Source organism: Ambystoma mexicanum, chromosome 5q (assembly GCF_040938575.1).
Source record: "Ambystoma mexicanum isolate Mex_15411 chromosome 5q, UKY_AmexF1_1, whole genome shotgun sequence".
Classification (NCBI taxonomy): domain Eukaryota; kingdom Metazoa; phylum Chordata; class Amphibia; order Caudata; family Ambystomatidae; genus Ambystoma; species Ambystoma mexicanum.
Genome location: NC_090933.1, coordinates 38,850,246 through 38,876,551, shown reverse-complemented (window position 1 = coordinate 38,876,551; position 26,306 = coordinate 38,850,246). Strand labels below are relative to the sequence as shown.

At 46.3% G+C, this 26,306-nt stretch overlaps 1 protein-coding gene across 2 annotated transcripts in view; it reads right to left on the bottom strand.

Annotated features, from left to right (window-relative positions):
• Nucleotides 1-26,306, bottom strand: part of PDCD6 (programmed cell death 6) — a 214,901-nt gene that overhangs the window by 84,901 nt on the left and 103,694 nt on the right. For both annotated transcript variants that reach the window (XM_069620473.1, XM_069620474.1), the window contains exon 3: nucleotides 25,592-25,636. In XM_069620473.1, coding sequence (XP_069476574.1) covers nucleotides 25,592-25,636 — 45 coding nt within the window. The remainder of the gene's footprint in view (nucleotides 1-25,591; nucleotides 25,637-26,306) is intronic.

Genomic DNA, 26,306 nt, shown 5'->3' with positions numbered 1-26,306 from the left:
GGGTATCACCGATCAGGCCCTGGCCTGACTGACCTCTTTCCTCTCTGATCGGCCCTCCCAGGTCCAACTTGGGTCCTTCTGTTCCTCTATCTCCCTCTCTACCTCTGGTGTTCCCCAAGGGTCTAACCTCTCCCTGGCTGTTCAACCAATACATGGCACCTCTCGTCCACCGCATTGCCACTCTCTGCCCCAACTTTCAGTGCAATGCGGATGACACTCCGCTCGTTTTCAGTCTCCCGTCTGCCACTTCTCTCATCTCAGACTGTCTGCTATCCAGGAGTGGTGTGCCGCCAACGAGCTCTGCCTTAATGCCAGTAATACTGAGATTCTCCTCCTCGGCACACCTGCTCCCTCCTTTCCTGTCACTCTCTGGTCGGCCTCCCTTGGCTCTCTTCCTGCTCCACCTGTGAGGCTATGAACCTTGGGGTCATCTTTGACTCCACGCTCCTTTTCTCCTCACATTTCTAACCTCTCTAAGAAGTCAAACTACCAACTGCACCTCCTCAGATGTATTCTTTCTTTCCTCTCCTTCCCCCAGAAGCTCTGTTTCTAGAGCTCTGGTTCTCTCTAGGCTGGACTACTGCAACATCTGCCTGCTTCTACCCTCTGCAACTCATCCAGAAAAGGACTGGGATTTGTCCTTGGCCTCAAGCCCAGGGATCGTATCTCTCCAGGACTAAATCTCTGCATTGGCTCCCACTGGTTGTGAGAATTAAGTTCAAGACCCTCTGGGGCCTGGGTCCTCAGTACCTCCAACTCTCTCTTTGTAAATACCTTCCTATTCGAGCTCTTCACTACTCCACCTCCAACTCCCTTAGGGGCGGTCGCTTCCCCAAGCAATGAGTTAGTGGTAGATCTCTTTCTTCGGCTGGGGCCTCCCTTTGGAACAGCCTCTCTGCCTCTCTGAAACTGGAGGAGTACCATCTCCGGTTCCGGAAGCACATCAAGACCTTCCTCTTCGCTTCGGCCTTCTCTCTTCCTCTCCCCTGCTTGATTCCTGTCCGATACTGCACTGGTCTCCTGGCTACCCTCTGATCTCGGGCCCAGGTGCCTGCCCACCAACTTGCACACCCGCACTGCCTCCCGGCAAACCTTGCGCTTGGGTCTTTATCTGTAACCCTGCAGTCGCCTTACTTGCACTTTTGGACACCTGCTGTCTGCACTTCTTGTTTTGAACCCATGTGTAGCACTTCACCCCTACCCTTTCCCCTGGCACTTTTCCCCTCCCGCACTTGTGCGATCTCAATGTCACTTGGCCTAGTAAGATTGCTGTCTTTGTCCTCCCTCTGTTCCCCCGTCGTGCCTTCAAAAACACATGTGTATAGACGCGTTATAAATGCCATATCATAGATGTCCCGTGTATCATAGCTATGGAGCGGTGGTATTAACTGCAGTAGATCTAGCAGGTCTGGTTTATTTATTCTTTTAGGCTTACTGTCTAGAAAAATACTTTCCACTGTGAAGGATTTAGCATGTAAGGGTGGTTGCCCTTTATCCATCCACCCCACCTTCTGTGGTTCCATATTCATTATTTCCACCTCTTGCACTGAGACTTCTCTGCAGAAAGATTTCTACATCAGAGGATAGATCCTCCAAATCCACTTCTGAAGGGTCTTCACCGGTTTTGCCCCTTTACCAGCACATTTTTATTTGCCTCAGGTTGTTGAATTAACCAACTAATCAATATTTGTGTTTTTCTGTTTTTGTTTGTCGTTTTCTTATTTATTTTATTCAAGGCTTTGTGTTCTTCTGCTGCTGGCTCGGGATTTACAGGACCCTCATTTTTCCTTGCTAGCTGCTTCTGTGCCTCTAATCTTTTTAGCTATTGTCGTTTCCTAGTCAAATTGGCCATCGATACTTCACTCATAACAGTCATTATTTAACTCTGTTGTGTTTATCTGCGAGCTATCTTGGCCCATATTTGAATCTCTAATCGCTCTCAGCTTCTTCTCTAGGTCCTCGATCGCCTGTCCTAATGACTTCAGATTTGCAGTGATCACACTATGTTGGGAGTCGATTTTGCCTTGTAGTTTCCTAAATATGGGCCCATTATCCTATTGGTACTCATGGATTCGTCCACATAATTTCAATATTTGGTGGCAAATCATAATGTAGAGACCAGTTGCTGCATTTCTTCAATTTTAATAGATGCTCCCAATGATTGCATTGGGTCATTCATCTCAAGCACAAAATTGGGAGACTGATAACCTTGGGGAGGACAACTGCCCTGGTTGTAAGTCTGCAAGATCAGTACTGCCTGCATCATTTGTCAGCCCTTGTTCTGCGTCTTCACTGCACTTTGTAGGGAATAACAGATCAATGAGACAGTTAATGATTAGGGACTCCAATTTGTCCTTTTCACCACCTGTGGCCCTATCAGACCTCATATTGTCCTGTAACACCGATTTTTCTCTGTGGAGAAAAAAGGCTCGATTTCTTTTTGCCGTTTTCTTCAATTCCTCCAAGATCTGTTTCCCTTTCAATGTTAGTTATTTTCTCATGTGCTTTCTGCAACAGCTCGCTCTTATTTCCGGCACACTTAAGCCTTTTGTTTCTTAGGTCATAATTCACCCTGTAATTAGGCTACCGAGTTCTTCTGGGCAGCATTCTAGGTCAGCCCTTTATGCGGAATGCGACTCAACATAAATTAGGGATACTCAGCCCCACATACTCGTAACCTTACTCCACATGTGATGGCATCATGAGACTAACATACATAACAGGTTCAAGTTCTTTAATAAAGTTTTAGTAACGCAAAAGGCAGGTTGGATTAATGCCCAACTTGGCCTAATCCAAGGTGGGATTTCCCAAAGAAAACCAAGGATGCTCTGTGTCAGCAAGTCCAAAGTAAAACATCTGCGTCCCCAAAAAACCTATACTTGCCTTCACAACTAACTGCATACAATGTGTAGGGATATCCGCATCAAAAATAAATAGTATTCAAAGTAAAGTTCAGTGCTTTTCTAGCTCTTTGGCTTGTAAACAGCTCCCCTTCCCAAAGTTCAAAGTAGTTAATCAAACACAGGGGTTCCCTTCCCCAAAGGTTCAAATCTTCCAGCTTTCAAATAGACTTCAAAGTCACAAAAAGGTTGTTGGAGAACACGAGCTTCTTTATAGGGGTTTTCAGTGGCGTTTCTATTCAGGAGCACTCAGTCTAGGCGCAGTTGTTGGACCACACGGTCCACCCACTGCAACCGGTACCCTCCTTGACTGCTTTTCCATTTAACTTCAGTCCACTGCTTCTCCTCAGCAGTTAGGCTTGCCTCATCACATGTGCCCCACTCTCCTGACACTGTATTGTGGCTTGGTTGGCCACCATGCACTTGTTACACTTTAAGTTTATTAGGCTCTTGCCAATGCTTGTTTCTTTATATGATACAGTTCTCTGCACTTTCTTGGCTTGGACCAATCCTGGATTTCTCATATCATGCATACAACTCTTTGTGTTGTCTTGGCTTTGCTAGCACTTGTTTTCAGTTAATGCAGTTCAAAAACTTCCTTTCAATTAGATTCACCATCTTTTTTTTCACACCTCTCAAGATGCAAGAGTGTTACCAACTTGCTTTCATTTTGCTCGGTATTCAAAGTACCTTATATCTGTGTTAACTTTCTTTGACTTTCATAGCAATCCGGGTTTTCCCCCTTTATTTTAATGTCAAATTGCGTTATTTTGATAACCGCCTGCCAGCACGTTGTTCCCCTAAACTGGTTGCACTCACTGGTCGGTATCACGGCTCCTTGCGAGGTCCTCCGCCACCACGGGTTTCTGTTTCTGTGCGGGCCCTTGCGTCTTTGCTCAGCTGTCTTCTTGAGGCGTGCACACACACCCAGCGGTGCTTCCTCCGCAAAGCAGGACTCGCACAACTGTTTCCCTCAGTTCCACCGGCCGCCTTTTTATGGCTTGCCACCGGCCTACAGCGTCCAGTACTTCCCCCTTCTCGCTGCATATGCTCTGCACTTTTCCACAGGTCTCGAGCGCTTCTCCTGCCACAGCAGAGAGGTCTGTCTGCACCAGGCAGTTTGTGGGCATTCTCCCACAGCAGACTCCCATTTCTTTCGGGCTTCCAACTTTTAAAGGTCCCACCCCCGTTTTCATGCCAAAAGGACTAGACCGCTCACCATTCAAGCGGCAGTCCTGCTTTGCTCTCCTCCTCGTTCCAGTTCTTGGCTGGGGTTGATGAATGTTCGTTTTCAGAAAGTGAGGATGTGTTGTTCTAGGTGTCCTCCTCTATGTCAAAGTACCATACTGGTGTAACTTGGGGAATACTTTAGGGAAGTCACAGGAAAAAGAGACCAAAGCCAGGATTGTGCGTCCCCACCCCCTGGCTGGTCCTCCATGATGTCTGTTGTGCCCCCCCCTTTCTTCTCTGGCCCCTCATCCTGCCTGCTCCCCCACCCTGCTTTGCCTTATCTCTTCTTTCCTGCCTTCCCCCTACCCTTCTCCCACCCCCCCCTTTCTCCATAACCACCATTGGAGTTGTCTTGATTCATTATGGTGCTCCATCACCGAACTGTTGCCATAGCTTGGATTAGACTTTTTGGACACATTGACTTTTATTGCTTCACCCTCTCAACTCTCTTGCTGGTCCTCCCCTGGATCTCGTACTCGGGGTGGCCCTGAACCATGCTGTGCCATCGTCATCTCGAATCCTTGCTCACATTTTCTGTTCCCTGCAACATTATGTGTTTTACTGACCTCTGCACTGCATTCGCTCTCCTCTCTGCTTCACTTTTTCACTGTTTATTCTCTGCTCTTCCCCATCCTCTCCCTCCCTTACTTTTTTCTATGCACTTACTCTATCAGAATTTTCCCGGACTTAGTATGATGGCATCAAATGTTTGTCTCCTCCCCTTCCCTTACTGGTTCCGAGCCGCCGCCCCCGCCCTCTCCAGCACTATCTGAAATGTCGTCAAGCACAATATGATAGTCGCATGTTTTGTTCGTCTCCTTCTCCCTTTACTCCAACCCCCACCTATTGTTAAATTTCCGGCACTACCTCAATTGTCAGGCCTAGTAATGTAGCCGCTTCGGTCTCATTCTCCTTCCCACCTTCCTCCCCTCCTTACTGTCAATAGCCCTTACTCTCTCTATCACTAACACCTCCTGACTAGTTTGATAGTAGCTTGCCTGTCCCCACCCTCATTTGTTTTTCTCCTCCCCCTCCCCCTCCAGCACTATCTGAAAGGTCGTCAGGCCTAGTATGATAGTCGCTTGTTTTGTTCTTCTCCTTCTCCCTTACTTCAACCCCCACCCCCCCCCTCACCTATTGTTAAACTCTGGCACTACCTCAATTGTCGTCAGACATAGAAATGTAGCCGCTTGTCTGTCTCGTTCTCCTTTCCCCACCCCTTGCCCCCTTATTTTGTCAAAAGCTCTTGCACTATCTGAAATGTCCCCAGGCTGATTACGATAGTTATTTTCACATTGTGAATGTATCAAGTTCTTGTTAGAACGTCACTGTATTCTCCCTTGTTCCCTCCCTGCCTTGAAGCACTTTGAAACACATTATTTATATAGCGCCTATGCACAATCAATTCAATAAAGGCTTGAGGGATGGAGGGTTTGTGGTGAAAGGGAAATGGGGATACCATGTCTCACCCAAGGACATCCTCTCCCCATGTCTCCTCCACCCAGGTGATCCTCGCTTGCATATCAATCCCAAGGGTCGGAATCCAAAAGTGATGGCCTTTCCCTGGCCACCTGAGAAGAGCATACTGGGGGAAAAGAAGTGAGGACACCCTCGGGTTCCTCACATGCAACAATGCTGCACTCAGAGATTGAAATCCGTCGGCATTGAGCAACAGGTCCAGTCAACCTAGAGTCCACTCTACAGTAGATGGCTGGTCAGAACATGATCAAGGTACGAATTATGCTCGAGTTCCTTTCAGCGCTCCGTTCTACTCAATTTCGCAAAGCAAAACAAGACGGCAGAATAATGCTTACGCTGCCACCCTATTCATGTTAAGGCAACCACTTCCAAGTCCACATGATGCAAATGAACACGACAATGGCGTACTGGTTCTCAAACGGTTTGCTCATACTGTCCTATGCAATTCAGGCAAAAAGTGGCACAGGCACACAGATACAAGCCCAGATACAGAACACTGTAAAAGCTCAATAGCAGCATGAGACCGCTAAATCAGAGTGATACTGCTACTATAGAGCTGTAGCGTGCACTAATGCCACACTTCCTCCACCTTATTCACGGCCGCCCCAGATGCACTGAGTGCAGCGCATACACTTGGCGCAGCACGCTACATACGCAGAATGTAATAGCTGGACGTTTTCTACGGCCTTCACGGAATACAGACCTCTGGCTTGTCCCAAGCACACAAACCGAGGATTATCCCTTACTTGGACCACTGTTTCGTGTCCAGGTCAGGGGACGGCGGACATGGCCGCCAAAGCCACTACAAACTCTGAACCAAGGCTCTGCTTCAGCTCTTACACGCTGCTCTCCGCTCACCAAACAAAACAAACTGCAATCCAGGAGCAATCAGAGCTCAGAGGAAAGCACGTCTGTAGGTTGCCAACTGTCACGATACAGAACAAAGGAGGCCACTTCCGACAACCACCGGATTACAGGCTCTAGATACAAAAAGGTCCTCGGCTATGGGCTACCATTCTCCGTAATCTTTTTCTTTCTATTAGTAAAACCAAAAGGATCCTGCATAGCTGGAAGAAAGTATAATAGTACCAGTGTATCAAAGAGGGCCCTGTGAGGAGCCAAAGAGTTACAGAATATTATCTGTGCTAGATGGTCCGCCGAAAGTATTTGGCAAAATATTATTAAAGGCACTTAATGAAGGGATTATGCAATTTAACATCCACCCTCATCCATCATCACTTAACCAGAAAGGTTTTCGTAAGAGGTCATCTAAACTAACATGATGTTCGTAGCGGCTATTGAGGCTGCATGGCATACTTCTAGACATTGGTGTACGTCGCCTATATCGATTTCAGCTCAGCTGTCAATAACCGTCTACGGAATCTCTTGCAGTATAACTTGAACAAATGGGGGATCCCTCAAGGACTACTACTGAAAGTGCTAATGGCACTATATTAACAACACTTGCACAAATGTTAGGTTAAACCAATCTGGTGAATTGAGTGATTACGTAACTACCTTTATTGGATTGGTAGATACGTCTTGGCACCTACCCTGTTTAACCTGTATTTTAGCTGTCTTACCTTTGGATGTCTGCAATGACAAGATCTTCCCATCTAAAGTTATTAACACACAACTGCATTGGCTGGCATACGCTGACGACTTGACCCCCCTCCCCTTAGATCATTCCCCTATGGGGCGCCAACATTTGCTGAACTCATTATGGCATTTCTCAGTAAAGAATGGTTTTACTAATAATATCAATATAACTAAAATTATGACCTTTCTTTCTAAAATAAAAACAAACAGAAGGCAGGCAATTTCGAATGGAATCTGAAAGATCACACATTTGAAGTATTCTCCCATTAAAATCATTTGCATGTAGTTAAAAGTTCAATATTTGCAGGCAGAGTTGGTGATTTGCTCTATACAAAACTATTTTAAAACGTAGACGAACCCTATATTGGAAATTGGTGAATACTATGCCCAACGCCTTCATGCAGATCACGGCCAGGGACTCCCCCCCCCCCCCCCCCCCCCAAACCATCACTGCACACACCAGTTTTATGAGAATCACGATCGACAAATGGGTGGGTGGGGGATTGAATTGGACTAGGTTCTTCAATATTGATCAGCTAAGCTCCTCAGTCACTTCCTTAAAGAATCAAATGAAATCCATGATTGGTAATGTGGATTGGAACAACATCGGACTGAACTTTCCACCAAGGCCCACTCCTAGGAGTACATTAAGCAAATACTTAGGCTGCATTTAACACCCAAATGCCTTGCAGAGTATCCGCATTGCAACATACAGCGTGAATATGTGAGAATTAAGTTGGATATCGTTAAAACTATTGAGATCTTTTTTGGTGTAAAAAACACATTTTTTTTACTATACGAAAGCCCAAAAACTTTTTTTTATTTTTTTTAAATTAGACCCTTTGGGTTTTGGTCCTATTGCCTCGACCCTTTTTGTCATTCGATCCTTCTGGTGTCGAATCTTTGACCGGACACTGTTTCATTTCTGTATTGAAATAATACGCATTGTGTTCAAATATATTATTTCTTTTTTGAATGAGTCAAGTCTTGGTTACATGATTATACATACATTCATTAATAAATATACAATATCAAACAAGTGTTAGCATGTCTTTGCCTACTAACTCTGACAGTTCTTCCGGAATTTCTAGACCAGGATATTTCCCATGCCAATGTCATAAGAGTACAAATTAGCTAAGGGGTTTTGAAGCTTAGAGTAGGCAAATTAGAGCGTTTTTTGCCATGGCAAACTTTAGCAAGCCATTCACGCATGGAGAGGACAGAGGTCCTTCTTTAAGCTTGGTTTTCAAAAACAGCTGGATTTAATGCTGGAATTGGAGATTTCTCTATAATTGAGCTTTGGGCAAGAGACATTTTTCAGAAAGTCCATTAAAAGAGTCAAGAACCCCTGCCTTGAAGCAGTGGTATGTATACCCAACCTCCCAGAGTACAAGCTTGACCAATAGAAGGTATGGGATGGGTACCCCTCGCAGTCAATCTTGAGGGGCCTTCCAGGAAGAAATCCAGAGCCAGCCCTACCCCTGAAGTGGACAGTAGCAGTTGAGAGGGCCCCAATGCCCATGTCCCCTGACTCCCCCCACTCCCAAGTGCTGGTATGTTTGTATGCAGTACTGACTTGATTCCCCAAATATCTGAAGCAATAAACTGACAGAATATTCTGTTCGAATTCCAGAAATACAGAGATCCATGTTTTATCACAGAGAAGAGATGCCGTAGCATCCAACACACAGACCTGGTGCATCCCGGCAAACACAAACAACTGAAAGAGACGCTAACACCAACATATGCACAACTCTGGCTGTCATCAATCCCGGGAGAGCAGAGACCAGAGCTAATGCCTATACGCTATGCAATCAGCCATGCTTCACACACAAGCCCTGGGTCAACCAAAGAGGAATCTTCGGCATGCCCCTAGAGCAACAGACACTTAAAAAGGTGGGTAGAAATCTCAAATGAAACTTCACTTACCTGAGAAGCCCAAAATGGGGCCCCTAAAACGAACTGGTACACTAACAAGTGGGCCGCCATTGTCATTACATGGCAGTCCCGAACAGAGAAAAGGGGTATGGCTTTACCCACCATTTAAAGCCCATGTTGTTTGAAAAACCTCTCAGGCAGGAAAGACAAGACTCAATTAGTTAGGAGCAGCCGGTCAATCAGAAGACAGGAAGGGGGATACGAAATACCCCAGGAAGCTGTGGGTTGTTCAGGTGAGGTCAGAGCAGGGGGAGGTGGCAGGCCAAGAGACCAGCAAGAGCAAAGTCTGTGGAGGAGATTTCTGGAGCAGGTGAGTTGGTGTTTAGTGAGTGCAAGTAGTCCCACGGTGCGAGGGAGCGTTTAAGAGAAACATGTGTGATTAGATGAGAGATGGTGCGGGTGGCGAAGGGGAGAAGAGTCGGGGGGAGAGGGGTCCGGCAAGCTGGGGGAGAGACGAGGAGGGACGTGGGGGAGAGACGAGGAGGGAGGGCGGGGGAGAGAGACGAGGAGGGTCAAGGGTCGATTCTTCGTCAAGGGAGTCCATCTGTTCGGAGTCAAACACTACCTTTCTTGTTTGCACTGGCATCATATTTAGTTTTGAAATGCAAGGCTCCGATAGATTTTTTATAGTGGCCAAGTCTTGTATCACGGATTTAATTTAAAAATAAAATACATTTTGCACATGGATTGCTGCAGTAGTACATTACGGATCTTTATCTTCCATCGTGGAATCCATGGACTCATACTTGTCATATGAAGTCTGAGATGTACTTTTTCCTCTTAGAGGATACTTGGATTTTGAAGAATGCTGTGCCATGAGAAATATATTTCCCCAGTATCATTAGAAAAGCTGTGAATTACTAAATTGTCAAGACAAGCCGTACAGGAGCTGCTCTGTACCTGCTAACTGTCTGGCCCGTTCAGCAGCAGACTCAAAGATCCCAGTATCCTTGTATAATTTTCACACATGTATTGAATTGATCGATGGAATCTGATTTTATGGCACATTGTTTATAATTGTCAAGCATTTAATTCCCGAAGAAGCAGTTGTGCAGAACGCTTTGCCACCCCTCTCCCCTGTTTTCATCCTCATTAGATCCCTGAAAGGTTTGACGGTGGTACCACATGTGTCACACTCAAACTGATGAGTCCCAGTAATAGAAATGCCTGTTAAGTTCAAAGTCTGCCAGGCCCATGTACTAATTCTAAGCAATAATACAAAAGAATCAAGCTATGTCTGCACACTTGTAGACTTTCACTCATATCCTTTGCATCGCCAAAGGAGATATGCAGTTCTAGTGAAGCTTTCAGCAAGGGCAAAGTTCTCTTTACCACTCTGGGGCTAGCGCCTTCTGCGCCTGAAGGCCACCAGTCTTTGGCAATGGTTGCTCTCACATTCCCAGTCTCTTCAGGGCTTCTGCCTTCATCTTCCGCAGCCCGAGAGGACAGGATACACGGCTACAGGCTGCAGCTCCACACAAAGCGACCATGAGCATGGCCGTTTCCAGAGTTTCACAGCCACGGGCATAGGTGCACTAAGTTGTCCGAGAGGAGTAAACGGGTTTTCGAGAGGTAAATTTAATAAATCATCATCTCGAAGGGCAGGGGTCACTGCTCGCACTTCCTCGGGTCAATAGCGCACCTCCCGCCCCCCCCCCCCCACCCGAGGAGCAGTTTTTTTTTTAATGTGCTTTGCACGCACTTGCCGCACACCATAGCTCGCCGTATATCGGAAGCTAGCTGAACAATAAACCATCATGGCCACTAACGGCCAAATGTTCTTTTAGCAGGATTAGCAGGGCTTTAAGAGGGTTAACAGTTTATTCAGCCCATAATCTTGAAGCAAGCATAAGTCAAATTTGGGAAAATAGGAAGAGCTGCAATTTTTAGGTTCATAAAGCAGATTTACTTTGTTCTGGTAAATGTATTTGACTAGTTGTTGCAGCTTCTTACCAAAGCTTACCAACCTTACTCAAACCATATAGAGGATGACGTTGTCTCCCCACATGCAAAGAGGCAGACAAAACTACTTGTTTGAGCCTTCTCCTTCTCGCCCAGCATAGACGGCCTACATCAGCTAATAACCCGTGCATCTGTCCATTTGGACCCATTACATAGTGCATGCTCATTCCACTTCTCCCCCCAGAAATGTGTAGAATGAGTCTTGTTTTTGTTTTTGGCATAAAAAGGCCGCAGATTTATTTTCCACAACATCATAAAAACCACACTGCACGCATTAGTGGAAATAACTCTGAAGATGCGGCGACTGCTCCGTGACCAACAACCTGCTTCCCCTTTTCCTTCCAAAAGTCCAGTGTAGGCCCAACTCTCCCAACCCTTTGCACCTGAGCCTCGCCTGCCCATGTAGGTGTTTCTGGGCGGGGAGAGTGCCGTTTCCTTGGGGGAAGCTGAGCACTTGTTGTTCCCCCCCTAGACGCCCCTGCCGCTTAGGCTCCCAAGGAGCGCTGGTCTGAGAAGAGCGAAGACCCTTCCGGTTTTCTCCTGGCTCATCCGGAGTCTGTCTTTTGTGCTTGGTCGCTCAAACACCGCCAGGCCACAGGTGGGTTACCGCCCACCGTGGCTCCCCCCTCCTTAGCTCACATTTCCAGGATTCTTTGTGCAGAGATTCCAGTAGAAGAGATCCATCCCTATTGATGCCCCCTGGATGACCAGTGCACCCCATCCTTGAGGTAATACTCCGGGGATTTCAAGTTAATCAGGCTGTGCCTGCTCTCTGCAAATCGTCTGCCTCTGCAGAATTTTGCCATTGCACCATTCAACTTTCTCCTGGATTTCTCTACCGCTGCGTGATTCTCTGCACCTTTCCACTCCGTTCTCGGAATTCTTTCCGACCAGATGATTCCGTATCTCCCAGTTGTCCCGTCAGTTCCTGAAATGAGAACATCATTTCACTCATCAAAGCACCCCTCCCCAGGCTTGTCAAATTACCTCCCAGATGTATGACCAATATGTCTGGCTCTTGCTGCTTACCCAGCAGTTTGCGCACCTGCCGCTGCAGTTGCGCCCATTTCATTCTTGGCACCCCGTGCCACCCTATCCAGAACTCGCCGGCCGTCAGCTCCTCCTGTTCTGCCGTCCAGCTTGCACCTCTACAAGACCCAACTGAGTGTCCTACCACCCAGCCCGATATCCTTCTCCTCCGGGCTGGTGCTGCTGGGACGAGAAGGCAGCATGTTAACCTTACAATTTCCTGGTCTGATGGAGCTTAGTGCACATTTCATTAACCTTCATGCTTCCTCCAAAACTGCCTCCTTCCCACTTTCTCCCAAAGCCCATCCTAGGCATAACTGCCCTAGCCTTCCGAATCTGAGCCCCGCCTGCCCCTGCAGGTATTCCTGGGCTGAGCGATCCCCATATTTAAGGGGGGGGGGGAGCTGGGCCCTCGCCGCTTAGGCTCCCAAGAAACGCTGGTCTGAACGAGTGAAGACCCTTCCGGCTTTTGCTCTGCCCGCTCCTGGAGGAGTTACCCTGTTGGGAGAGTGCTGTTCCTGCCGAGTGAAGCTGAGCTGTACACTTTTGTTACCATTTAACGACCACCTTGCCTTTCCCCCCCACTCCAATCCCCAGTGGATGGTCTGCCTTTGCTGTAATTCACCAAGCTTTGATCATGACCGGAAGATGCTGGGCTGTTCTCCTTTTACATAGGCCTCGTTTCCCTATTCTGTCCTTCCAATAGGACAAAGCTCCCCCGCCGTAGTCCCAAGAGTCAGCAGCCCCATTACCTATCCCCTGCATCATCCCCCGATACCTGTTCAATGACCCCGGAAGGATGAAGGGCGTGTTGGCCTTGTTGATCTGTTCATACAGGCCCTGATTCCAATGGCAACCCTGTACCCCAGCGCCTTAACACTTTATTTCCGCAACTAGAGCCTCTCCTATTTTCTCCTTGTAACCTGTAACGCCTGCCAAATGACCCCCCATCCCCGTCATATCTTCCAAAATCTTGCTGTCCCCACTGGCAGGCGCTATGCCCAAAGAACCTAAGTAGCCGATCAGCATTATTCATGCTATACCACTCCCACAGCCTGATGGCACAATCTCAACTCTTGTTCTCCCGCTACAAGCATAACCCCCTCAATTAACTGTAACCAACCTCCTACTGTCTTATACCATGGCATTATATTGTTCCCCCTAGCGAACCCCAGTGGGCAACGCATGGTCCCTTAAGTTATTTTCACTGCTACTTGAAATCGAAAATGATCATCCTCCGACTTTTTGTTCTCACCCCTTGGCGCTATGTTGTTACGTTTAAAGCGGGCCAATCAATAGCAATTCCAGTTACTTCCACAATAAATCAACTCTGTTCCTGGTGAGAGTCAACCCTTCCAAAGGTTCTGCGTGTTTCACCCGTCCCACAAATCCGTACTTGTAGTGTGAATATGCGTACTATACCCAACTGTACACCCCACACCGTCCTTGCTCAATGAGGCCTTTATACCATAACAGTATCCTCCAACTGTTTGATTCCTCATTACTACCCATGGTGTGGGGGCCGACGGGCTGAGCCTGTCCCCACCCGGATGTAAACCCCATTCGCCCGGGGTATTCTAAATGCAGTCTTATCGTCAGCCGATAACCACAAGTACCCCCCCCCCCCCCCGTGTTCCTGATTGCAACTTTTAGTGATAAAATATTTTGACCCACGAACACTCCCACCCCGTGTTTCAAATGGGCATTTACTTCACCCCACTAGCATCAAGCGACCCAGCAGCCGTACCGTGTACTCCAATGGTCGCTCCTGTATGTTCTGGAGACATGCATCTGACTTCAGACATGCCTGTACCACCGGTCCTACCAGCGGGGCACAACCCGCCAAAGTCCCCTACTATCCCCACACTGAGCTGTCAGTTCTTGTACCTTGCCCGTGAACCCTTCTTTGATAACAGAATTCTAGTCCCCACAAACGCCATCTTAACAAAGGAGACTGTGCTTCTACATCTTGCAAGGTAACTGCACACCAGATACTTTACTAACCCCTGCAGCACCCGTCTCCTAGTCAGTTGTACGGATCTCCCAGCCATACCCTTCAGGTTATGTATACTCGGCCTCTCCTACTGTACTCTTTTTCGCCAACCTCAACTTGGCGTGCTCCTCCCCTTGTAACCAACCATCGTCATCTCAACTCAAATACAAAATGCCCTTGTAAACACATTAAAATTAGCAACCCTGAAACCCACAGGAAGTCCCCAAAGCGGAGCCGCCTCTGCGTTACACATTATAACCTGAGCCCTGTCATGAACACCTTGTGCTTCAGTCATCTCAAGACACACTTTCCTTACTGGGAACACTTCAGACAATGGGACCCGTATCCCATACAATTCCCGTATCCCTGTGCTGCAGATGATTTTTGACAGTAAAAAACAACCCTGCCCTCCAGTAACCAACCTGTTATAACTTGCAAACAGTCGAGCTGCGCCTGCGTCATGCGTCCCCCACAGCTGCACAGTGTGGGTACTGGCACCGGACAACACTAGCAGGCAAACAAAAAGGCACGTGTGTTTCCTAGATAGTCCTCCCCAGAAGAAGGGATGTTACTCAGTCGCAATTTGGTACCAACAAAAAAGAGCTATCCGACTAGCTAACAAGGAAATGTCTTCTCACCACTGTTACAGTAACCGAAGGATTGATGTACCAAAGCACACATGAGCTGGCAGTAAATTGCAACTCGCTGGAAGCCCTGGTTTGTGGGTTTCCTTTGGCACTGGTCTTTAATATTGGAATCACATGTTGGACTTGAGCACCTGGTGCCGTGGTGCCGCTCATTTGTAAAGTGAAAGGCTGCAGTGGTAACGCCCCCCCTCCTGTGAAGAGCCCCCAAACCCTTTAATGAATGGAGGTACATGGTCATTGTAGCCGGAGTGTCCGTGTGCCCAGGAAAAACCGTGCAAATTGTCCTACGCCACGCAAACTAAAAACTCAGTCATTGGTTGCAAGAATGAGCCCATTTTCCGCATGCCATTGGCTCTGCCCTAACAAGCCCCTTTCTGGGCAATTTGCAGTTCTTTCCAACTGCCAAAATAGGAAACCACTCGCTCAGGAGCAAAGCTCTCTCCCCTGTAGTTTCCCTCTAATTTTGTGTATTGTTCCACCGCTTCCTCTCCTTTAAAGTCTTGGCGATAGTCGGCTAATGCTGCTTTTTTTTTTTCTCTTTCACTAGCAGCAGAAAACCGTGCACGGCTAGTGAGGGATATTTGACCCCCAGCAGAGCCTGCTCCAGGGAGCGTCCATGTACTGCACTCGAGAGGGGGCCGGCAGCATTTAGGGGGTTGAATGATACATCTATGAAGGCAACAGGCAAACACCCCCATTTACCTATGCCCTGTTAGATATCTCCTGGGTCAAGCCTGTAAATCCGACAACTGACAGGGCCGATTTTGCGCTTATGCACCCTGGGTAATCACTTGAGTATCTGGGTGATGATAAACAGTTATAACAGTTATTGCCGTGTTTAAACTTGTTGGGGCTCTTCATAATGTGCCTAATTAATCCTGTGACCCCTTATGCATACATTTATAATGTGAACTCTTGCGTATGGTCGCGTTATAAATACCTCTTCCTCCCATACTATTAGGAGACCTGGCTCCCTACCCAATGCATCCCGATTGTCCGAGCTGTGCTTTCACTCCCCCTATGAGCGGATAAATATGGAAAGCATTTGAACAGCAGCCAAACGCATTTGGAATTACATGGCCGTTCTCTCTTGCTGGGCCGCGGCACGGGGCCCCCCTCATTCATTTTAATCACCATCACCCGACCCCAACCTGGCATCGCCGAAAACAGCGGGCCTGCACCCGCTTCGCTTAGACAACATAATATGTCCCATACTGTCCCACACTACAGTGTTATGCTAACATAATTATCCACCATAGGCCTGTATCGACGGCCGCATTCGTGACCGCGGGATGGGGCCTTCCTCCTTCCTACCTCCAGGTCTTAGAACGCATCCTATAGAGCCGTGGGATGGTGCCCGCAACAATCCGAGCACCACCTTACTAATAATACACTTAGTGCCGTTCTCGTAGGTTCCGCCTCGACCTTACCACCAACTACACGGCCTGGCTCGCAAAGCCCGGTGACCGTACCACCTTGACACCATATAAACCACGTTGCAACGCTACAAGTTAAACGCGAAAGCGTGAAATCAACGCTGCCCCCGCCTAATAGACTTAGTTTGCGTCTGTTTCATTCATACCCCATCGAATATAAAGCATGGGCTGCATCTCGTGTAGCACCCGCACCCTGCGTACCACAACTGGCACTAATGTAACAACGTTGGTCGGCGCCCACCCCTTATTGCCTGTCTCCTAGGCCCAACCTCGTGCTCCCACTCAAAGGCAAATCCCAAAACATACGGCGTACATCGTACCCCCCGCATTGAGCTTGCACTTTTGTGCATGTATCCTAGGCCAACCCTCGACACACTATAAGCCTTGCAGCCCTCGGCACTACCATAAATCATTACTAACTGCCAACAACGCCCACCCGAAAAGCCTTGCTCCTCCCGGCAATCTACTTACCCCAGCGTACCGATCGTGCCGCACCACGAAAAACCAGACACCAGTGGCATGACGCTCCCTTGGCGAGCACCATCTATGCTGGAACTTGCCCTGGCAGGAACACTTCTTCTGCTTGAACGCTCCCTCTCCTTCCCTGTAACAGGAACACTGTTCAGGAGCCTCACAAACCTCTCCAACAAACGAAACGAGCAGGAAACACTCGGCAAACGAAGCTCCAATACGGGCGGGCGTCCTTCTGCAGAGGCTGGATGCTGCTTGCAGTAAGGAGCCCGCCCGTTATAAAAGGGGAAGCTCTGCCCCTTTTCTTTGTCACCCTTCGCAGGCTTTTTCATACTCTGCCGCGCTTTTTGCCGGCACCTGCCCCTCATCTGGGATGAGAGGACATGAGGAGGACACCGCCCGGGTTATCGGGGCGCCTCCTCCATTTTCTTTGTGTCTCTCGTCGTCACCTGCAGAGGCAGTCGCTTCTAAAACACCACTCTACCTGGCTAAGAAATTCACCATCTCTGGAGGCCAGCGAACCACCAGAAGCCACATCATCAAGCTGGGGAAAAAAAGAACTGCAAGAAGGGAAACAGAAAAATGAAAGAGACCCTTTTTCTGCTAAGCGCCCGATCTCTGTAACAAGTTACCAATGCAAAGAAGACTTGGCGCCCTCCATCCTACCCTTTCGGAAGGACCTGAAGCCACTACGCTTTCAAGAACATTTTACAAATCACCGACTGCTCAATTGAATGCAAATACTCCTATTCCCTTGCTCTCCCTTTCCATCCCAGTTCTTCTGCTACCCATCACCTTCATATGTAACACCATGGGTGCATCCGCTACTTAAGGTTCCCTGCTTTTTTTCCAGCTAGGTCTGCACATTCCATACATGCTTAGTGTGTGCAAATTCTCACCAAGTGGGATGGATCCTGAAATCTGATCCACATCATTCAAAGCTTGACACCCCCCCCCACCACCCACCTATATGGACAGAGGGTTCCCCCCCTGCCCCTCCCCTCATGGTCCCCAAGGCATTTCCCAGACACTGCTAACAAAAGGTAAAGTAGGAGGTTAACCACCTGCTGCTGTGCTCATAGCAATAACCGAACGGTGGGCCTGATCTGGTGGTAATGGCCTGGGGTCCAAGGTAAAGGGACGGGCGAAGCAAGGGTCTTAACCATTGGGCCCTGGTGCCGTAAACACCCGTCTAGCCCACGGCAAAAGTGCTATTGTCATGAGTACCCCGGGTTTGTAAACTGGCGTGCTGATAGCAATCAATTTGTTTGAAAGGGAGGTTTCATTCAAACAAATACTAACCTAATACATTGCCTTTTCCATTGCAGCCTGGAATGTTGTGGCGGCGGCGTCACTGCCAAGGAAACAGGTAAGGAAGCAGGGCTCAGGAGAGGGAGTGGAGACCGGTGGGAAGGGAAGGTGGGGCAAGATTGCAGGGGGGGTACTCGCAGCTCCAAGCTTGGTCAGAACGTGGGCTTGGATCATGGGATTCAACCCACAATCCGAGCAAGCTGATTGGCTGTTGCGCCCAGAGCTAGTGCTAATTAACTGTAATGCAGACTTGGGGTAAGTGAGTGGCTGAAGCTCACAAATTATTATCATCTCAACTTAGGAACATCAAGTTACAGAGGTGCATACAGTTGTAGTAAATGAGCCTGACTGACCATAGCGCCCAGCACCCATTAACATTCGTGCACATTGAAGACATTGTTCAAAGTTAAGAGCATGAAATAAGGTTGGAACACAGCATAACACATTTCAACAATCTGGGAACTATGTATGAGGTATAAAAGCAGACTATGTAGTTGGCATGAAAATCTAGCATATTGTCAGGTGCCACACTTTTACAATGTCTTGACAATAGACTTATTCGAGTAGGTAAAATATTAATGTTGCTAGAGCATCATCTGGGAACTTAGCTTAAAATGATGCACACGCGCCCTATGAAGCAACACGTGCACACATCAGCACATTCGTATTTTTTAGAACTCGGTGCATTAAGACAGATGGATTGGATTAATGCTCCCAAACAAGAGCAGACTACAACTTCATATCACAGCGCTGCAAGGCCCTAAAAACACAGTCTTATAATACAAAGGCTAGGCATGCACAGATTACAACTAAAAGCAGTCAGAAAAATGTCTATCTTAGAAAGATTCCATTTCCTATATTCATCACATCCAAATGTGGACATTACTGAGACACAGTTCAACCCACCATGCAACAGGCATTACATGTGTCCCGGGCAATCAAGAACACAACATTCCCAAAGTAAACTGCAAGCACCTAGCCGGAAAACCTACCTAGAAACTTAACAAGCTCACTCCCCACTCATACCCTGGATCAGGGGAAACATGCCTTTTACACAACAAAATCCCCTCACGCACAAAGTGATCAAAAGCCAGGCCACCAGCAGCCTGGCAGCAACAGAGATGCAGATGGGAGGAATCTCCCGAGGCTTGTGCTCGGGCCCCAAGATCCCCACTGTAACCGGTGTAGCAATGAAACATACCTCCAGAGGGATGGCGGCATGATAGAAAGACTTTATAACGCGCTAGCTGTTCAACTAAAGATATGCCCACACAAGTTTCCAGTTCTTTACTTACCTTTGTCGACTGCTGCATGCAACAACATGTATACTTAGCGAGTATGTACACATCTCTGCTCACGGGATAGAGCAATCTCTGGTTTTCGCAATGTGACAAGTGTGTGACCCTAGATGCTCAAGATAACTTGGGATGGATTATCAAATGTTCCTCACCAGCAGCCTATTTCAAATAGGAAAAGGTTTGTAGACTATGTGTTGCACGCATAAAGGCTTCGACACAGTTTGTCTTTAAAGGCCAATATTAGGTTCTGGTTCAAAGTTTGGTGTAATGAAAGAACAACTCTTTCACACCTCATTCCCAAACGTGTTATTTCATCGGAGGCACATTTTTTGTGCATTCCTTGGCGACTATTAAAAACATTTGGCTCTATTGAATTGTACTGATCTTTTTCCCCCCACTATCTTGGTTGACACACTCGAACTGCTCTACGATTTCGAAGAACATTGAGGGAATGTTGTTCATGAAACTTGAACAAGCTGAACTGAGCAAAGTGTTTAATGGTATCCACATCACTTTACAGATAAAATGTCTGACTGTGTAATATGGACCAACAAGGGCATGAACGTGTCTTGATAACCAACGTGATAACCAGGGCAAGATGTAATCCTCTACCACTAAAGGCAGTAACGGGATAAGTTGACAAACCATGCTGCCACTCCCAAACGAACAAAATTGTCTTATGTGGAATGGAACCAGGAGAACATTATGCTTTTTTATTTTTCTGTTGGTCCTACTCTAACACTAGGAGTAAAACGATATTACGTCAAATGGGCTTCAGACAAGGCAGACGTGCTCTAGCTTACATATTAACAAACTCTCCACTGGTAGCTTGGACATTGCACACTTACCTGCGACATGCCCTAAAATTGAGGACTGTTTTAATGAATTCCATGCAGCAATTTGATTTCTGCAAATATGTATCTTTGCGTCTGTACTTTTCATCTATATTAATGTATTGCTAGTATACTGAAGTGTGATGCGATTTGATGTTTGACTGCTATGATGTTGGAGGGTTTCCAGATGCTACAATAAGCTGAAGTACCCCCGAAGGTGGTCAAAGAAAGGAAAAAAAGATTCTGCTGCTTCTGGGGAGCATTCAGTACAATCCAGGTGAGGTAATGGGGGTGGGGGAAACTGGTGTTAGGACGGTGCAACAGTGATCCACCATGGTCAGAAGGCAAGCTGATGTAACTTTCCTAGGTACCAATGTTCTTTGTAGACAGGATGTCTCAGTTGTAAACAGTTTGCGGAATAACTGCAGATATTGGGTCTGTGACAATAACCTCAATGCCAGTTTCTAAACAGTGCCACAAATTGCAGGTGATCCGAGGGAAAAGAATCGAGCAGGGACTAGGCCGCATCCATTCAGGCAATCTGATGGAGGCCATCACACTCAACCTTTGCAAGTGTTTTTTCCATGGATTTGGGCTGGAATGTGTACTCCCATTCAAAGTCACAGCCACCCGTTCACACTAGGCCAAGCATGGCAGATTATGAAGGGACCCAGCAGCAGGGATCTGTCATGAAATTCCCTTGTAAGGCTACATATGCAGCACCCACTTTGACCAAGTGGGGCTGGTCTTGTGTGGCTGACAATTAGGGTAGGTGAGGAAAGCGCAATCATGGTATTTTAGATCAGATCTCCGCATTTGGTATGCCTGAAGCCCCTGTACAGGATTTTAACAGGGAGGTCTGTAGAGCCACCCCGGCGTACCGCTTGTACCCCAACTACAGTAAAGGTATCTGACACCAAACCAGCCGTGTACTCGGGCAGTTTCTTTTGAAAAATCACAGGACAAAGAAGGATTCTTGCCATACCTGGAACCCGAAAGGTTTAGTCTCTCTCTCACTGGTACATCATTCACATTTGCATTCCCGAGAAGGCCCCCATCAGGGGAAAATGGAGTAACTGGTCAGGAACAAATGCAAACCCCCCCACCCCCAAAACAAAAGAGTCACAGGGGCTTTCTTGCCAGAGCTGCAGTTTAAAGCGTACAACCTTCTGGCTACCAACTGAGATCCTGAAATCTTGGGTGATCGTCGAATGCCTATAAAAAACTGTTTGAGCATTCATCATCTTGCGAGAAAAACATCTGGACATGGTTCTGACCTCCTCGGCTATAAGACTTATTCCCAGTACGTGAAAGTTGCTATCCTAATGTCCACAAAAGAATCCACTGTCAAGTCAAATGACTTCCATTTGGTTGTTACTTTAAAATAGCAGCTCGTTTTCTGTAATCCTGTTTTATGGCACTCACTACAGCAGAAATGATTGGCTGGCAAAAGGTTGACTGAACACTTCCATAATGTCCTGGATCCTGGCTTGGGTAGATCAGCAGAGCAGGCAAACTTCAAACGAAGGCGGAGATAAGTAGGGGTACAAATGTAAGAGGAGAAAAATCCAAGCCCCATATCCAACATATCAGATTTCCAAGGATGCACTCCTCAAACCGGTCTAACTATAGCCATCAGCTGCAGAGGTTACACAGTGAAAGAAACGACCACAATAAAAATCTAATCAAATAGTGCTTAAAAGTCAAAAAAGTTAAACCCGTCTATGCAGTCAGACAATTTTTTTTAAAACGAGCATTGGCAATGCTAACAGTTTGGGCTTTTGTGTCGGAATGGGAAAGGCACTTGCCAGGCACTGACTTAGTGGCATTAACTGGGTATTGAGGGTAGCAGCTGCAAAATGGTGCGAGTACTTGGGCATCTAATAGTAGTGCCTGGCAAATGCCCAATAGTTATACAAAAGCCAAACCTGTTGGCTTTGCCAATGCTTGTTTTAACAGGACTTCAGTGAAGAACACGCAGAGTGCTTATAAATCGATTGGCTGAAGGAAGACCTGGTTGACATTTTTATTACACCAGTAGCAGGTGCACAACTCCAATTAAGTCATTAACTCTCAGAAGACTGCAATGTTTAATGGTAAGGCTTGCTTAAAGTGAGCTCAAAGTTTCCACAAGGTGGTATTTTGGGAGGGACAGGAACTGGGTGGGACTGGCTATAGGGATTAGCATGGCCATGGGGAATCAATGGCTGGGCAAATAACCAAACACCTACAAATTATGTGTCGCTCCTCATACGCTATTTCTCCCCATCTATACTCTAATGCAATAGTTTTCGGCTTATAGGTGTCGCTTGCGACACCCAATAAACAATTATTTTTCCTTTTTAGTTTGGGCTAAGTCCATTTCGGACAGCATAAAAAACAGAAGCAGGGAGCATGGCACACATAGGTAATTTACATGGGGTGATCAGGAGTCCAATGACGGAAAATCAAATGCGTCTTTTGGCTTCTATGCTGCATAGCATCTGTAGTTGTGGTTGTGCTCGTAGTCTCTATATTCAAGGAATTAAAATGGTTTGATAGAAGTATCACATTGTAAGACAATGCACTTGGACCAGGGCAACGTGTGTGGCTGACAATGTCATTAAACTAGAGCAGGATATGGAGACTATCTAGGTTTATACACCTACAATTGATTGCATCGATTTCTATATAGTGGTGTCAATGTAGTATAAAGCATTACATGGTAAAAATACAAGTTGGATATTAAGTGCGCCAGCTAGAGCTATTTGGCCCTTATTTTAGCTTAGAAGACCCTTGTTGGATTACCCACACCACTAACTAGAGCGAACTGACTTAAAGATCAGGTGCCCCAACAATAAACACACATGACAGTACACCTTTGTTGGAGATTGGACTTTCCTATAAATGCACATCTCAATCGCATTTCAAATTGGTATGTTGTGGTACTGGATATTTGTAAAGCACGTACTGCTACTGCTATGGCCTTATAGCGCGGTGGAGTAGATGGCCCTTCCGCAGACCACAATCTGAACAAACATGAAACTAAAAGAGCATTTGATGACATACGAATAGTAGAGATGGCGAGGTTAAAGACATACCAGCTATGCAATGCAGCGTGTGAAAGCTCAAAGAAGATTGCTATGCCAATGACTGACAGCTGGACCGAATTTTTAGTGGGCTATATTCTGTGGGTTGCAGCGCTAAAGTTGAACTAGTACATCATAAATGAGTGCATCAACCACAAGGGCAATCGCATGTACATTTTTTAGGTATGTCAAATATACATTCACTACATGTCCATTTGTCTGAGTTAATGCTGTAGAAATGTTTTATGTTGGATAAATGTAGAGAAAGGGCAGCTTTAGTATAAGATGTAATACAGGAACATCCATAGCATGACATAACCAGAGCAACCCATGCGGGCTGAGCTCATGAGGCTCAGAGTGAGAATGCAGGTCTCTGTGTGCAGTGACACTGGCACCCTTCTGTTACTATGTGTTGACTGTCACCTTATGGTTATGAGAAGCTTTGTTGATTAGGTATAGGACGAAATTACGGAGTTAAAATTACCGACCACACCAAAAGTTCTAACTACTAAAAGTTCGAAACTCTGATGGTATGTATGTTTCAGTGGTGTCGGTAAAAAAACAAAAAAAAAAAAAAAGGCTGGGGGGGCGGTGGCCCCTGCAACACCCCGCTCACCATACTTTACAGTATAGTGAGTGGGGGTTGTGGGGGACACCCCTGCAGATGACCCCAAAAAAAAAAAAACAGGAACTTTTAAATGCGGACATTTCCGTCGTGGGAAATTATGCCGCGAATAAATCCCACAGATCCCTTACTTGCACGTCACGTTATGCAGCAAAAGGCTCCCCTCATAGGAAAGATGAGTAGAAAGGTAATCTTTCAGGTTACAAGCCTGGAAGCATTGGTGAACACCAATACGTGCAGAGAGCAGCACTGGGCGGCTTCAACAGGCCTAAGCGGAGAGAATGAGCGTGCAAGGGAAGTGAATGGGATCCAAAAGAGGTGAGAGACAGGCTAGAGAAGGGTCCATATGCGTAGCTTGCACAGCTGGCAACACTTTGAACAAATTCATTCGGCATAGGTTGTATGGCAGAAATATAGATTTGACATGTGCCAACTCCCTGAGACAGCCAGCCCCCCGCCCCCCTTTTCATAGGGCAAGGTTTTTCTGCTGCACTAGGTCACCATCACCAATTGTGATGGATTTTTAATTCACGTGACAACATGCAATTTGATTAATAAACAGAGTCAGGTGTTGGTCCTAGGCAGGATATTGAGCTGCACTAAATTATAAAAATGTTCCAGTATTTTTACATTACTACCTTTGGGCTAATAACGTTTACATTTTATAGAAAAGTAACATTGTCCAACTAGCCCCCCCCCACACAAACCGACCGTGCTCCTAAGAAAGAGAACATCTCTTTTAATGTTGCAGTATTAGTTACTAAAAGTAACATAGTTGTGTAGTTTGACCTCCCTAGACAATCATATTTATTCAGGTAAGGCTCACATAAATTCTATTATAAGCTTGTTTATAAAAAAAAAATGTAACACTTTTGTTAATTGTATGATCACCATAAGTGCATGCCATTTACTTTAAATGAACTGTACACCTCGGCATCAGGCAGCCCAGCTTTAACAAACCTTCATTAGCTCACTTTGAAACGTCCCAAAACTTTCGCGCTCAAATATTGAAGCACATCGATTTTAATATCTTCCTATATCGATCAAGCAATGTCTTCATTTTGTATTCAAAGCATGCTTCATGCTGAGGCGAGGCACATGCCTTTTGAGAATACGTTTACAAATCATCAGCATGAACAGTGGCTTTTGTCGGGTCATTTATCAGCACAACATACTTTGCCATCATACATCCTGTAACATGAGAAGTCTAATTCCAATACATCAAACACTGCTTAATACCGGCCAGGGCTGCTTCAGCAGATACGGGCATGCCCCTAGATAATCTAATCTAAATAGTCTATCTCAAGAAATATGCCTCTAACTGTTCTCACGTTGGGAGGACAGATGGCAAAAAGTGAAAACCTGCACTGTCCATTTACTTCAGAATAAAAGCCACCATACCAGCGGCAAACCTTTCCCATTTTAAATATAGGATGAAAGTAAGACCCGACTATGTACACTGTGTGAACTCTTCGGTCGGGCACTATTCACCCATTATAGGACCACTTGTATTTATTTACACCTTTGCCAATTAGGTTGGAGGTTTTGTAGAATCAGGACGGGCGACTAGGGAAGACAGCCATTTGCTTTAGACCGCCTGACGACAAGGAGTAATTTTGAGCATATTCAGCTTTCTTTCTTTACACCAATAAGCAAGTGACACAGGCAAATATAAAAGTCCCCTTCTCTGCAAATAACAGCCAACAACAGTGTGAAGCAATCAAATGTGTAATTTTATCGACTTTGCCTATAAAGGTCAAGTTGGTACTTACCGATTATGGACCTGACAGTTGCTGGATTAAACGGAGTCCATGTCCCTAGAAAAAAACAACCACAATTTAATAACACTTTAATAACTCGTACCAAATATTTTATGGTCACAATTACAGGCTTGGGGGATGCCATTCGAACTGATGGCTTTTCTCCATAATAATACGTTGGTGAAAGTGAGACTTACCAGAGAGGGATTTCGATATAGATCGATCCATAGGACTCAAGCAAAGATGTGTATTAGCCCTAGTTTATTTATTTATTACATTTATATAGCGCGCAGGCAGCCCAGGGGCATTGTGGCGCTGTTACTTGTAAGGGAACTTAAGTTACAGGTACAGGTACATGTTGTGCCTTGGGTTACATTGAGGCAGGACCCTGTGTTAAGCAATAAGGAGAATCATACAACAAGGTACATCATCCACCATAGTGCATCATACATGTTAGTCATTAAAGTTTAAACATGTGAGGTTGGTTAGGTGAACAGGGTAGTTCTTTTTAATCTATATGTGAGTGACATCAATAAACTGTGTGCCGAAAGTAACACCTATCCGGTTAGGTTGGGTCACCTGAAGTTAGATTGGATCGCTTTTGCGGATATTATCATCTTTGACAAAACGGCACTGGGCCGCCAAAGAAAACTAGGCGTGTTTTTTGAATAAGCTGCCCATAATAATCTTGGGTATGCAGTCTTTATATTGAATATTTAATAAAGAA